The 16119-nt window shown below is 39.1% G+C and overlaps 1 protein-coding gene across 1 annotated transcript in view; it reads left to right on the forward strand.

The window, feature by feature from the left end:
* Positions 1-3464: 3464 nt before the first annotated feature.
* Positions 3465-16119, forward strand: part of qsox1 (quiescin Q6 sulfhydryl oxidase 1) — a 45695-nt gene continuing 33040 nt past the window's right edge. The window contains exons 1-6 of the mRNA XM_061778988.1: positions 3465-4141; positions 4666-4766; positions 7634-7682; positions 9576-9678; positions 11443-11533; positions 12708-12853. Coding sequence (XP_061634972.1) covers positions 3853-4141; positions 4666-4766; positions 7634-7682; positions 9576-9678; positions 11443-11533; positions 12708-12853 — 779 coding nt within the window. The 5' untranslated portion in view covers positions 3465-3852. The remainder of the gene's footprint in view (positions 4142-4665; positions 4767-7633; positions 7683-9575; positions 9679-11442; positions 11534-12707; positions 12854-16119) is intronic.

Below are 16119 nucleotides of genomic sequence, written 5' to 3' on the forward strand. Positions count from 1 at the left end.
TGCTCTGAGACCATCTTTGATTTAATAAAAGAAAAATTAGACATTTCATTAGGTACAACGGCGTCATTTAAATGTTTAATATAAGAACTGCATCAATTTGTCAGTTATGCACTGTTCCTGTAGCAAAATCATAAATCTGTTGCCATTCACCTGTACTTGACTGCAAACTATAACCACAACAATAAACGGTCAGATTTTTAACTGACAGGGTCTCTCAAAACAGAGTTATCGTTGTAAATACTGAAATTTCAACACCACTCTTGTATTGCATTTCATTAGACTGCACCACACGTAGCCATGTATTATAAAGTGCGTGAAGCAGTTAGGTCACTAATTTGGTATGCAGTGGACAGGGACTAAAGGCTGTGAAATTACTTCACAATTCAGATGGTTGTTGGTTATTAAACTTGCACAGTCCTAATAACCCATACCGCCTGTGTAATGAAAGTGTGTTTTTAAATGTTTGAAATATCAACATATCATCATGCCTCAGAATTACCAGATTAGTTTAAAAAGACTGAAGTTTTCCCAAAATTAAATTTAGAGATTCGAGAATTTAGAAGTTACTAACTAAATTTAAATCAGATCTTTTTAAGAGGGCCAATTATTTGTCCATCTATTAACAGTAAAAACATTTACCACTAGATGTCACTGCATGTCATGGATTAAAACGTTTACCTTTTTTCAGATCAGTTTTCACAACATCCAGTATCTATTATGTTTGTATTGTCTGATTCTGATTCATTCGCCTGACTACTGTGCAGCCAGTGTGGGTGGAGTTCCCATTCAGTGACGGTGTTAACTTGAGTGCCAATGGTTGTCTGTGCCTATACGTGCCCTGCGACAGATTGGTGACCAGTTCAGGGTGTAGTCCGCCTTTTGCCCGAAATCAGCTGGGATAGGCTCCAGCACCCCGTGACCCTTAACAGGATAAGTGGTATTGAGAATGGATGGATGAAATATTCAACTGTTTATATTATAAACAATGATCAAATGAAGCATTAGCACTGAGAGACAAGGATAAAATTACAAGTGATTTCTTATTTGAACTGCGAGCAACACAGCAGGTGCTGTCCTATGATCATTTCCAAGGACGTCCACTTCTATGCCTTTCTGTGGCTCTTCCAGCCTGTCTGTATCTCTTGCAACTTGATGATGACACTGAATAAGCCAGTGGCAACTTCCCTTTGAGGCACCGTTAGTGCTGGGCGTTGTCTTTATTTTATGTTATCAAAGTGTGAACACCTGCTTTCAATTTTGCCTTTGAGCTCCTTGTTAGAGAACAGTTAAATGGACATGCATTCAAATGTTTAGAGAAGGCCAAATTAAGTTCAACCGTAAAGGTTATAGTGCATCTTAGGTTCATCACGAAATTTTATTCGAAAGCCGAGAATCCCTAACTTTTTGTGAGTGGTGCATCCAGTGTATATAAAAAGTCTCCACACCCCTGTTCAAATGGCAGGTTTTTGCGCTATGAAAAATGAGATCAATGATTTCATAACCTTTTCCACCATTAGTGTGACCTATAACCTGTACAACTCAATTGAAAAGTATATGAAATCTTTTCGAGAGGAGAAGTAAAACAAGACAACTGAAATAATGTGGTTACAAATTGTGTGTGCAAATAAAATTAAATGGGAGTCAGCACACACCTGCCACCAAGACCCTCAAAACAGTTCAGATGTTCAAATAGGCTTTACATTATCTCTCTTGTTTATTTATACTTCAACTTTCAAAAAAAAATCTCTTTTTTTTGCAACTGAATTACACAGGTTGTAGGTCACAATGGTGGAGAAAGTTTGACATTATCTCGGTCATATTTTGTATCACAAAAACAGGCATTTCAACTAGGGTGTGTAGACATTTATATGTGTGTTGTGTACACGCAACAAGCTTGAGGTGGAGATGACAGGTTGTGGACATAATTGCTTGTTGGTGTCTTCATCAGCTTTTTCATTATTACAAAACCAAATCAATGTCAGCAGAGGACCGGTGGCAAAAGTCCAGAGCTGCTGGCACATAGTGTTGCAACAACAGCGCACACACAACTGTCAACAAATTACAAACCACTTCTTTGTGAAGCTGTCTCATCACAGTCTGTACTTGATAACCTTGATAGCATGCAAATAATAATAAATAAAAAATAAGACTCATTCACCACATACAACACTTACAAACGTCGCCACTGGTGGTTGTCTTCTGTTGTGTTTGCTGTGTCTATGTATACAATGATGCTGATCCATTTAGATGATACTACAGTGATACATTCCATCCATTCTCTTTACCAGTTATGGGTTGGTCATGGCTCATTTTCCCCCATTTTCTGACATGTTACGGACCAAACTAGTAATTGAATCATAATCAATTTATGAAAAGAAATAATAATCTATGATAAAAATAATCATTATTTGAATAACCTGTAATTGACATGTAGTTGAAGCTGAAGCAGCCTCAGAAGTGTATATCAAACTAGTAGCCCTTGCATTAATCGGTAACCAAGAAGTAGCTCTTACTTTCAAAATGGTTGGTGAGTACAAGATCACGCCGTGTCGTGTGTTTTTTATTTGGTCTTGTTTAATCATTAAACAAGACCAAATAAAAATAAATCAATCAATCATTCATCAGTTAATAAATAATAATAATAATAAGTAATCGGGCAATTTGAGTCTTCACTGAACCTAACATGCATGTTTTCTGGAATATGGGAAGAGCATGGGTAGAACATGCAAACTCGACATAGGAGGGTCTGAGCCAAGATTCGAACCAGAACGCTCGCAACTGTGAGGCAGACATGCTAACCACTACGAAACCGTGTTTCCTGTGGTTTAAAATATTTAGATATTCAACATTCCCTGTTGTTTTTGTTGTTGTTTTTTTTAATAACAAAGATTTTTGCTTTTGTTTTGTGATTTTAACTTGATAATCTGTGTTTGGTCATTTTACTGTTTAGGTTTAGAAAGTTGAGAATTTATCTTGAATTTAACTTTTCATTAAATGTTTTTTTAAAATATTTATTTGCCTCTGTAAAGCACTATGGATTTGCCTTGTGTATGAATAGTGCTATACAAATAAACTTGCCTATAAATCACGTGAACATTTAACTGAACATTAGAGTAATTACATTTGTTATTAAACTTTAATTTGGAATATATTTTAATTTAATCATTTGAGGGAAGTATTTTAATTTCCTATTTTTTAAGAGTATTAACATTCAAAATTTGCATAATCTTACAGTATTACAGTTTATTGAAAATAATCATATAATATGAAAATAAAATCTCTACCTTGTTTTTTTGATGAACGCTTAGGCCTACTAAGTCACTGCAATTAATGTTGGTGATGATGGTGGTACTTGGAGAACCAAGTATTTTTCGAGGTGGTAGTCGGTGTAAAAAATAAAATAAAAAAATGAGAAACATTGTTAGCGTACAGTATTGTAAATATACCGCACAGTTTCTGGTTTCTTATTTTGAAACCCGGAATTGCCGCCCCCCTCTTCCGCAAATCGAGCAACATCAAGAGTGACGTGCTCGGATTAATGTAAGATTTTGTTTTCTCTCTTGACAGATTTACCATCATTTAGCCGCAAGCCAGGTTTGGAAAACCGAACAAAATTACGTCGAAAAGAAGGAATCGTCAATGGTTCGTCACCGACACAATACGCCTTGCTTGCTCTCGCTAGGTAATTTCCGTCCTTTTACCGTAAAGGCCAGCGTGGAGGCCCACCCGGAATAATTAGATGCTCCTGCTGTACGTGGCGTGAAGCCAGTAGTGGTCAGAAACTTGCTGCCGTGTTTAAAAGTTTCTCCCGGTGGTGGTCACCTTGGCGTTCGAGTGACACAACCGGGGAAGATGGCGCGGCGCTACAACCGAGCCACGTCCGGTTTGAGCGAAGAATTGAACAAATACCCCCGACACGTCGCCGTGCTCTGCCTGACGTTTTGGCTGCTCTTGCTGTCCTCGGCGGTGGAGGCCGGACTGTACACGGGCTCCGATCAAATCGTCGCGCTCTCCCCGGACAATGTCAAATCTGTTTTGGTCAACTCCAGCTCGGCTATCGTGGTGGAGTTCTACGCGTCGTGGTGTGGACACTGCATCTCCTTCTCCCCCGTATATAAACGACTGGCGAGAGACATTAAAGGTGTGTACCAGGCTGGCACTGAAGGACCACTCAATCCATCTATCCATCCATCTATCCATCCATCTATCTATCCATCCATCCATCCATCTATCCATCTATCCATCTATCTATCTATCTATCGTATGTTGTGTTATCTTATCTCATATGTCATTCCTTATTTCATCTTATCGTATGTTGTGTTATGTTATTGTTCCTTATTTTAATTTATCATACGTTGTGTTGTTTTATGTTGTTCCTTATTTCAACTTAACACATGCTATGTTGTTATCGTATCTTCTCTAATTTGTTCATATTGTAATGAATGTGGTCAAGTATGACACGGTCAGTGATGCACTCCAGTCGCTTGTTTTTATACCACAAGCGGTAAGATTGTATGTTTTGTTATCGTATCTTAGCGAATGTTACGTTGCGTTATCTGATGTTATGTCATGTAATCGTATGTTATGTTCTCTTTACTGTGCATTTTTCTGCAACCTGTGTTTGATAATAATATCTGTTGTGTGTTTTGATGGTCTATCTTACAGAGTGGAAGCCCGCTGTTGACCTGGCAGCCATTGACTGTGCTGATGAGAATAATAGGAAGGTCTGCATAACCTTCGGTATCAGAGGATATCCAACTTTGAAGGTAACACGTGTTCCCTACAAGTTGCTAATGCTAGTAAAGTCTCAAATCTTATGCCTGGATCAGACTACAAGACAAATTTCTTCTTTCCCGATTGGACTGTCAGACTACTGCCACAAAAACTTGCCGTATATCAGTCAGACGGTGACAACTACTGCAATAGTATCTTGTATTCCGATACCACCGCATCCCGTCTTTTATGATCACTAAGCTTTATCTTGTCAAATCAAACACTGTCGGACAGGCGGAACCAGAAAACGTGTCACCAATCAACGCGACCGGATACACTCGTGATCATGGCAACGACAACAATCTGATATACCAATGTACTGTGTGTGTTTGTGTGGGGGGAAGAAAAGAACAAAATGAGGAAAAACGTGTGGTGGTCGTCACCGGTGCTCGGGAGAGGATATTTATTCAAGGATTGCTTGAGGTATGTTCTAGGCTTTACACGATCAGGATTTTTGGGGCCGAACAGAGAGTTTAAAAAAAAAAAAAAAAAAGATCACTGATCCGATCACAAGATGGACCAACGTGTCTATTTAAAAGACTTGTACATTTACTGTATATACTTGTGTACTGTATACTGAGTATCTTCAAAAGTATTCTCTAGTCCAGTGATTCCCAACCACTGTGCCGTGGCACATTAGTCTGCCATGAGCAATCTTCAGGTGTGCCGTGGGAAATTATCAAATTTTACTTAACTGCTCAAAAAATTATTCATTTACAAGAAATAATGTATCTTTGTTCCTCTAGTTATGCCAGTGAGGCATAGTGACAGACACAACCAATAAATGCTCTTCTATTAGATGGCAGGAAGTACATACAGTAATTACTGAGAATCTACTTCTTGTGACATTTTTGTTTGTTAGTGTGCCGTGAGATTTTCCAATTGTAAAATGTGTGCCTTCGCTCCATAAAGGTTCGAAATCACTGCTCTAGTCAGGTCATGTATTCTAATCAGTCAGGTCAAACCAACATGACAACATGACAGAAATCATGGGGGGCTAACTTCCTGTAATTGAATTACTTTATTGTAATTGAATTACTTTATTGTAATTGAATTGCTTCACGCACACCAAAACTTTAGAGCATGATTTGACATAACACCGCCATGTTTACCTACAACCATTAGTGCTAGCACTAGCTTGCTAGGCTAGATAACGTTTTATCGCCTGCTTGCGAGCGGTATCTTATTAAAAGTATGTGAACATACCTCAAGCAAGCCTTAAATGAACGGAATCTCCCGAGCACCAGTGACCACAAGCACATGTTTTTCCTCATTTTATTCTTATAATACACGCGTTGCAATGTTGTCACCTTGATAACGAGTGTATCCAGTCGTGTTTGAGTTGACAAGATAAAGCCCCGTGATTGCAAAAGACGGGATGTGGTGGTATTGCAATACAAGTAGTAGTAGTCTGACATACTGCAATCTTGAAAGACCAAATTTGTCTTTTAGTCTGATCCAGGCATTACGTGTTGTCTGTCCCACACCGCCGACATGTTTTTTTTTTGTTTTTGAAATAATTTTATTGGTTTTCAGATATTTACAGTACTACATCAAAAGACATGCGACAAGGCTTAAAATAAACACGCTTTTGGATTCAAATATACTGTACACGATGGCGACGCGGAGTAAATGTCTTTTGCAGAGCCAATCAATGACGTCATTCATGAATGAATGATGATTTTGATATTTTAGATCTGACAGTTGACAATTTAATTTTGCCTTTGATAAAAAGTCAGCCTTAAAACATTGAAACATCAAAACTAGAGGTGCAACGATTAATCGACAACTAATCGATTATCAAATTAATTGATAATTTCTGGTAATCGATTAATTGTTTAGAGACTAAGTTTAACTTAATTATGAAAATCATTTCACTCTTAGTAAATACTATTAATAATTGTTTTTTTCTTATAATAATAGAGCAGACTGATTATCTTTGTGTTTCTTCAAAATAAGACATTTGCAAACATCTTTTAGTTTGGAAAATAGTTTTCTTTCATTTTCTGGCATGTTACGAACAGTGCCGGTCTCTTAATCACAATACATTTATATCTGTGCATTTTCCGCACTGTCAAGTTTTAAATTATGTCCTATTTTGTATAAAGGGATTGAAATTACACGGCACGGTGGCCGACTGGTTAGAGCGTCAGCCTCACAGTTCTGAGGTGCGGGGTTCAATCCCCGTCCCCGCCTGTGTGGAGTTTGCATGTTCTCCCCGTGCCTGCGTGGGTTTTCTCCGGGCACTCCGGTTTCCTCCCACATCCCAAAAACATGCATTAATTGGAGACTCTAAATTGCCCGTAGGCATGACTGTGAGTGCGAATGGTTGTTAGTTTCTATGTGCCCTGCGATTGGCTGGCAACCAGTTCAGGGTGTACCCCGCCTCCTGCCCGATGACAGCTGGGATAGGCTCCAGCACGCCCGCGACCCTAGTGAGGAGAAGCGGCTCAGAAAATGGATGGATGGATGGATGGGATTGAAATTAATCTTTTTTCATCTGATTCATTGATTAATCAAAATAAAATCAACAGATTAATCAATAATTAAAAATCTTTAGTTGCAGCCCTAATCAAAACCTTTCACTGTCTCTCTCCCTGTTGTCCACCAGTAAAGGTGAATTGAACAAAGGGCTCCTTCTTTTCAATTTCACAATGAAGCTTATACATCTGCAAGTCATTTTAGCCAGTGGGGATTTAAGGGTCGAGGTGGACTGAGGAAGATGGCTGCTTGCCAACCGAACTTTACACAACGTCGCTTTGCTTCTCTCATGGCAGTGTGAGGACTGCCCAATTTGATCTTACCTCTTCCTCTGATTTTAGTGTAACCCAAAACTCTCTTGTTTTGTTTCACCTCCCAGTTCTTTCATGCCTACAGCCGAGAGGATTCTGCTGGACAGACTTTTAAAGGTATCATTGTTCACACAGAGGTGGTTCAACAATACATTCACTGACCATGCCATTAGATACACCTGCACAATATAATGAAGTCCAATACAAGAGTTATATCAAGCATTCTGTCATTAAAATGTTTGACTCACACTGTCAGAGAGATAATACTACAAAATTATTATTTATTATTATGGATGAAGTTCAGGACTCCAGACTGAAGAATCCAGACTGTTGCGTTTTGCCCCTAAAATTTGGGACAGTACAAGTAAATTTGCAGATTTTCTTTTTTACATTATCAGTATTAAATATTTGCTGACAAACTTCTGCTCCACATTTCAGCCCAATGTTTGGCGATAATGCACAAATGAGCTAGTTTACCACTGTTTACGCTGACGACCACTGCAAACAAAGAGCTAGTTTACTAAATAGGCACGGTTCCTTCAGTCATTTGGAATTGGTTCGTTTTACAGCGTCAGACAATGAGCAACAAACAGTCCACTGCAAATTATGTTTGAAAAACGTTGAAACCAAAGCGAGTCGCGCGACAGAATTATTTCACCATTTAAAATTGAGATCCGTGGCAGCAAATGTTGCGCTGTGTGTGACACGAAAGTGAAAGCTCTCGCTAAATGAAAGACAACTTGAGCGCAATCTTTTTTGTTGTGGTTTGTTTCATATATGACAAGAAAGGAGTCGGGTGGAACGCAATCACTTGAGTTAGTCGTGCTGAGTATTGTCAAAGTCAAGTTGGCCATTTTTACATTGCAAAAGCAGTTATATGTCCACGTCTGATACTGATGATCCACTTCAATGGTGGTTCCAGCTGTTGTGATATACTGTACATTCAATCTGTCCTATTGCTTATCCAAATGAATTACACAATCGCCAGGGTTCAGTACAGTATGTCTTATTCAAATCACAGCGTATCACTTTTCACGCGACTACTTCCGGTGGTGTAACTTCTTTTTGGGTTTATGCCACGGACGGGGCTGGACTTCTAGCAAACACCGCAAGTACTTCCAGGGACCACAGTCCCCATGGCAATCGGGTTGGCTTTTTGTAAACACATCGGCCAGTCAATGCAACGGCATGCTCCCGAAGTAAAATGAAACAATTCAAGTTTCAACAAACAAAAAGCACTCCTGCCGATCATTGATGTGTCCCTGTCTGTCATGTTTTTGTTTTTTTTTAGCCTTTGTGTGAGGCTCCTATAGAGTTAGCCCATGAGAACGGCATCCGCACATGCACACGGCACCACTAAACAAAGCATAGGGAACAATGAAAAGCGACCGGAAAAGCTTTTCCGATCGTGTTAACATTATGGGGGCAACAACGGGGTTATCAGCCGAATCTACAGGTTTTACATGACTCTTGTAAACAATGAACAATGGCGAAGACGACGATCAGTGCTTACTTTTTCCCCAGAGGAGACAAATCCTGTTTATGAGTCCGACTGATTTGTGAGGAAACTGTCATGTTGAAAAAAGGCAGGAAATTCTTTTTTCGGGATGAGTGGCTGCGTATTATCAATAATACGATGAGAATAAGAGGGAATGTAAATATTTACTTTACAAGCCGATTTACAGTGTGCGCCCCTCAATTTTCTGCTTTGCACCCCTAAAATTTTTAATTAGGGGCCACTGTACTCCAAGTAAAAAATTAAAAAAAAGAAGTCTGGAGCCCTGTAGTTTGGGTTCTACTGCAACACATCATAAGACGTGGGTGAATAGTGAAGGTGACCCAAATCTTGATGGCCTTTGTGGTACACCATTATCATAGGTTTACCAGATGTGGATCAAACATTAAAGTCGGATCATTTGGGGTTCATTTTGCAACCTGGTGACTGTTGGCCCTGCCTCAAAACAAACATCAATGTTTAATGTCCAATGTTTGATGTTCACTGACCTCCAGGTTTGCCCCATGATGTCCAAGCTCTCCGTCACCACATCATAGATCTAATGGAAAAACACCAAGACCCGTGGCCTCCAGCCTGCCCACCACTGGAGCCCACCAGGTAGACCAAAAGCACACTGTGTTAAACACGGGGAGCCCCTTTTAAGACCTTTCTCGGTTACACATTCATGGAAAACTGAGCAGTCAATGGCCTTGTTGCTTTTTCACATAAATGACAAAGGATTTGTACTAATTGTAACTCATTTGATTTATAGTTGTATATGTTTTCTATACGTATAGTGTATACGTATTGAATAATTTAATGTCAAAATGTTACGCCCAAAAATTCCTGTGCGGTTGAAAACTGTCTTCCAGCATCCACTTTTGTGTGTTAATGGTAACCAGTAGACTTTACACCGATCTGATTGGCTTGATCGGTATCGGACGATAATTAGCATTTTATGCTGATGGGCTTTAATGTCATAATTCTCCGCAAAAGACATTTACGCCGCATCGCCATTCTGTACAGTATATTTGAATCCAAAAGCTAGTTTATTTTTAGCCTTGTCGCGTGTCTTTTGACGTAGTACTATACATATCTGACCGTCAGTAAAGTTATTTAGTTATAAAAAAAAAAACATCGGCTACATAGTCAACATACTATCTTGTATTCCGATACCACCGCATCCCGTGTTTTACGATCACTGGGCTTCATCTTGTCAACTCAAACGCGACCAGATACACTCGTTACCATGGCAACGGCAATAATGGATCGCACCGTGTATTTATAAGAACAAAATGGGGAAAACGTGTGTTGGTGGTCACCGTTGCTCAGGAGAGGATGTTCGTTTAAGGCTTGCTTGAGGTATGTTCATGTACTTTTAATACGATATGGCTCGCAAGCAGGCAACAAAACGTTATGTAGCCTAGCAAACTAGTGCTAGCACTAATGGTTGTAAGTGAACATACAGGTGTTCTGTTGAATCATGTTCTAAGGTTTTGCTGTGTGTGAAGTAGTTTAATTACAATAGGCCTACAGTAAATGAACAAGTAATTTAAATAGACACATCGGTCCATCTTTTTTTAAACTTGCTGATCGGCCCCAAAACTCCTGATCGTGTAAATCCTAGTTAGCAGTCAGCTTTGTCATTCAAATATAGTCCTTCTCGTTTGGCGCTTAAAGCAACTGAAATCCTTGTTTAGACTTTTCGAATAAAGCAATAATCACTAAAGCTATTCCATTGTTTGGTAGAAGCCGGAACAGTCGAAGTCATCCTCATGCTTGTGAAAAGATCTTGTGGGAGCCTTCAGGCTGCCTTGTATTAACACACAACACTGTGACATCAGAATCAGAATCATCTTTATTTGCCAAGTATGTCCAAAAACACAAGGAATTTGTCTCCGGTAGTTGGAGCCGCTCTAGTACGACAACAGACAGTCAATTTACAGAACACTTTGGAGACAGAAAGACATTGACAAAAAAAAAAAAAAAAAAAAACAGTCACTGAGCAGGGTTGCTAGTTATCTGGTAATGCCGGTACATTTATTTTTATTTTTTTGACAATTGTGCAAAAAGATGCAGAGTCCTCTAGCACTTAGAGCAGTTCGAATGGAGATTTTAAAGTTGACACTTCAGGAAAAAGAAAACAAGAAGTGAGATTCTGCAACATTTGTCACCCAGCATTTTTTCCCCCTCCTATTTATATCATAAAAAACTGAATTTTACGCCCTTATAATCACAAATCTCCCATTTTTAGTGATACATTTGAAACTATAAATGAGGCACCAATGTACTGGTTTTTATTTAATAAAGCTGTAAATAAATGTTAGGTGAATGTTAAATGTTTCCTCATGAGCAAAATGGAACTTAATTTTTTACACCCAGCCAAGCCGAAATCGACATCTTCTCGGAGACCAACAACATACGACACCTTGCTCTGATCTTTGAAGATGTGGGCTCCTACATTGGCAGAGAGGTAACAGCGCCCTTCTCCATCATCGCGGCATACAGATACAGTATAAAAAAAGTCTACACATTTCAAATACCTCGTTTTTGTGATATAAAAATATCATACCAAGATAAATCATTTCAACACTTTTTTCCCACCATTAATGTAAACTCACTCCTGCCACCATTTAACATGCAACTGGTACCAAAAAAAAATCATGTTTTGAGTTTCTAGAAGGCTTTTTCCTGACATGTTTTGCTTTATAGTAGGTTTTTTGCTAACATTGACTATTATTTGGAACTAACACATGACTAAAGCCGCAGTTCCAGGTGAAGAAAAACAGCCCCAAACCATGACTACCACATCACCATGCTTCACTGTAGGTATGTTTTTTTTGTTTTTTTTGTTTTTGTTGTTGTTGTTTTTTTGTGATGAGCAGTGTTGTGTTTGCGACAAATATACCTTTTTGAATTATGGCCAAAAAGTTTAACTTTGGTTACGTCAAACCATAAAACATTTTCCCATACATGCATTGGGAAGATTTCAAGTGTTTTTTTTTTTTCCTTTATAAGCTTAGGCCATCTTGCCACCCAATCCCATAGTAAAGACAAATGATGATGGCGGGAGATTTTTGTCACATGTACTAAGCAGCTCATACGTCCCAGAAATTCCTTCAGGTCATTCAATGGTGCAGTCGACCTCTTGGCAACCTCTGTGTCCAGTTTTAGTCTCGTCTGACTAATACCTTAAAACAATGAGATCCCTCTGATGCTGTGGAAGCTCTCTCCATGGCTTGTGCTGTAAGATGTAACTACAAAAAGAACCGCTGAACTTTATCTAAGATTAATTAGAGGCACTTTAAATGGTGGCAGGTGTGTGCTGGTTCCCATTTAAGAAGTTTGATTGATTGATTAATTATGAACACAGCCACATCCCCAGTTCTAAGATTGTGTGCACACTTGTGCAACCACTTTACCTCAGTTGTTGATTTTACATGTCAAATATATTTTTTTCGAGGTTATAATTTACATCAAAGGTGGAGAAAGTTTTGAAGTTATCTTGGTTTAATTTTTTTACACCACAAAAAAACTGGTATTTGAGGTATTGTTTATATCCACTGTACATTCAAAAATGCTTGGCATCCCACACATCATCTAAGGCCCCTTGTATCAAGGACATTGGTATTCCCTGTGTGCATCAGGTTACCTTGGACTTGTTGCAGTTTGAAAACGTTGCAGTGCGTAGGGTCCTCAGCACTGAAGAAGACCTTGTGACCAAAATGGGGGTGACTGAGTTCCCATCCTGCTACCTTTATTATCCTGGAGGCAACTTCACCCGACTCAAAGTGTGAGTTATTCAACTCGAGAAGGTTCTCTCCTTTTGAGATACCTAGTATTAGATTTCATATAAAGCACTTCAGTACAACACCCTTTCACATAGGATTTATAAGTATAGTTTACTTTAGTCGAATTCCACACAGTTGTTTGCATTGCAGTGTAGCTGTTTCATTCATTGGAAAATGGGATATGTTATGATTTGGCAAAATTACTTATATTCACACTTACAAGGTTTAGTGCCTTTCCTTTATAATGTATTGTTTTATTGTTCCATAACTCTGGTGGTACTTCTTTAAGATGTCTAGCCTTGCTAATAGCAGCAAGCAGTGATGCTGGTAATTTGTTACAAAGTAACGCGTTACTTCAAAAATCCGCCATTTTGAGTAGCAAGCAAAGTAACACGTTACTTTTCACAGGAAAGTAATTAGACTACAGTTACTTCTTCAATCCAATAATAGTTACTTTTGCATCATTGTCTCTAACCAAACAGTAATTTCTAGCTGGTGATTAAAACAAGGAGGAGTACAACTGTGGAGTAGCATTTAACTGAGAAGAATAGAAGAAAGCGATTGGGAAGTGATTGTTGATTCTACAATGCACAGTGACGTTGCAGTACCATTAAAATTGCAAATAAATGCAGGATTTCACTGTCGCCACACTATTTTGGTTATTTTCCTTATTAAAAAGTGTATTTGATTGTCGTTACTTTTTTATTAAAACATTAAGAATGCAGTTTTACTGGCGTGTTAAACACGCAATGACTTGTGGGTTAATTATTCATATCGAGTGGGCGATCATCAGTCGGTCATGGAGGGTAAGGACTGTCTCACTGAAGGACTTACAATACTTAGCTAAAATAATATTTACAATGAAAAGTGCGAACTCTCAACTTCGTCTGAGCTGGTTGAACGAGCTGCACGGCCGACGTCACATAGTAAGAAAAAAAGTTTTCTTGCTCTTCGCATCAAAATTACTGTGGTGTGTGTCTGTGTGAGACTCTCGCATTTACGTACACGACGCACAAAGGCACGCACACACACACAGTTGCTTTTATGGACCACAATCGGCAGTCTACTGAGAATAGTGTGCTTTTTTTGCATTTAGGAACTTACTGTATTGTGTTGGCATGTCAAGTCTGCACTAAGTTGTTGATTTAATGTGGCTTCAACTACACTATTTAAGTTATTGCTTCATGTTGATGATATCATTCTGTAACTTGTGTAGCGTACATTACTAAGTAATGGGTACGGTTAAACTAATGCCTTTTTTTGTACTGTGGATAAGTGATATTTCTGCCACTTGGCAGCTGCCGAAAGTAACTAAAGGGCGAAGATGAATGAATGAATAATCAGTAAAGTAAATAATGTTTTCAAGGTAACTGTGGCAACACTGGCAGCAAGCAACTGTTTGTCTTATCCAAGGACATTCCCATCGGCTACCCAGCCAGCTGTTGTAGCCGCTTGGGTATGTCCTGATTATGGAAATTCACTGAATCTGACTGAAGGTTCTTATCTTCTCAGTTTTTTTTCTGGCTAATCTCATGTACAGTGGGGCAAAAAAGTGTTTAGTCAGCCACCAATTGTGCAAGTTCTCCCACTTAAAAAGATGAGAGAGGCATGTAATTTTCATCATAAGTATACCTCACCTATGAGAGACAAAATGAGGAATTTTTTTTTGCAAATTATGGTGGAAAATAAGTATTTAGTCACCTACAAACAAGCAAGATTTCTGGCTCTCACAGACCTGTAACTTCTTCCTCTGTCCTCCACTCGTTACCTGTATTAATGGCACTTGTTTAAACTCGTTATCAGTAGAAAAGACACCTGTCCACAACCTCAAACAGTTACACTCCAAACTCCACTTTGGCCAAGACCAAAGAGCTGTCATAGACACCAGAAACAAAATTGTAGACCTGCACCAGGCTGGGAAGGCTGAATATGCAATAGATAAGAAATCAACTGTGGGAGCAATTATTAGAAAATGGAAGACATACAAGACCACTCATAATCTCCCTTGATATGGGGCTCCACGCAAGATCTCACCCCGTGGGGTCAAAATGATCACAAGAACGGGGAGCAAAAATCCCATATCCACACGGGGGGACCTGGTGAATGATCGGACCAAAGTAACAAAGGCTATCATCAGTAACATACTGGCATTCTGCAGTGCCAGGCGTGTCCCCCTGCTGAAGCCAGTACATGTCCAGGCCCATCTGAAGTTTGCTAGAAAGCATTTGGATGATCCATAAGAGGATTTGGAGAATGTCATATGGTCAGATAAAACCAAAATAGAACTTTTTGGTAAAAACTCAACTTATGTTTGGAGAAGAAAGAATGCTGGGTTGCATCCAAAGAACACCATAACTACTGTGAAGCATGGGTGGGGAAACATCATGCTTTGGGGCTATTTTCTGCAAAGGGACAAGGACGACTGATCCGTGTAAAGGAAAGAATGAATGGGGCCATGTATCGTGAGATTGTGAGTGAAAATCTCCTTCCATCAGCAAGGACATTGAAGATAAAACGTGGCTGGGTTTTTAAGCATGACAATGATCGCAAACACACAGCCCAGGCAACGAAGGAGTGGCTTCGCAAGAAGCATTTCAAGGTCCTGGAGTGGCCTAGCCAGTCTCCAGATCTCAACCCCATAGAAAATCTTTGGAGGGAGTTGAAATTCTGTGTTGCCCAGCGGCAGCCCCAAAACATCACTGCTCTAGAGAAGAACTGCGTGGAGGAATGGGCCAAAATACCAGCAACAGTGTGTGAAAACCTTGTCAAGACTTACAGAAAACGTTTGACCTCTGTCATTGCCAACAAAGGGTATATAACAAAGTATTGAGATGAACTTTTGTTATTGACCAAATACTTATTTTACACCGTAATTTGCTAATAAATTCTTTAAAAATCAGACGCTGTGATTTTCTGGATTATAATTTTTTTCCTCATTTTGTCTCTCATAGGTGAGGTATACCTGTGATGAAAATTACAGGCCTCTCTCATCTATTTAAGTGGGAGAACTTGCACAATTGGTGGCTGACTAAATACTTTTTTGCCCCACTGTAAAGAGCTTTTTGTATTATAAAGACAATATAGCTTCCTAACCTTTTCTGTCAGAAAATTATTGGACAAAACAGTTACATAAAATATTATGAATATAAATAGTTACATGTTCAACAGGCCCCAAAACTGTCATGAAAGTCACAGACAGTATTGGTAAGGTCACAGAATTAAATTGCTTTTAATCTGTCGGTAATCTTTCAGGGTTTATCTTCCACGC

This window comes from Phyllopteryx taeniolatus, chromosome 7 (genome assembly GCF_024500385.1).
Source record: "Phyllopteryx taeniolatus isolate TA_2022b chromosome 7, UOR_Ptae_1.2, whole genome shotgun sequence".
Classification (NCBI taxonomy): domain Eukaryota; kingdom Metazoa; phylum Chordata; class Actinopteri; order Syngnathiformes; family Syngnathidae; genus Phyllopteryx; species Phyllopteryx taeniolatus.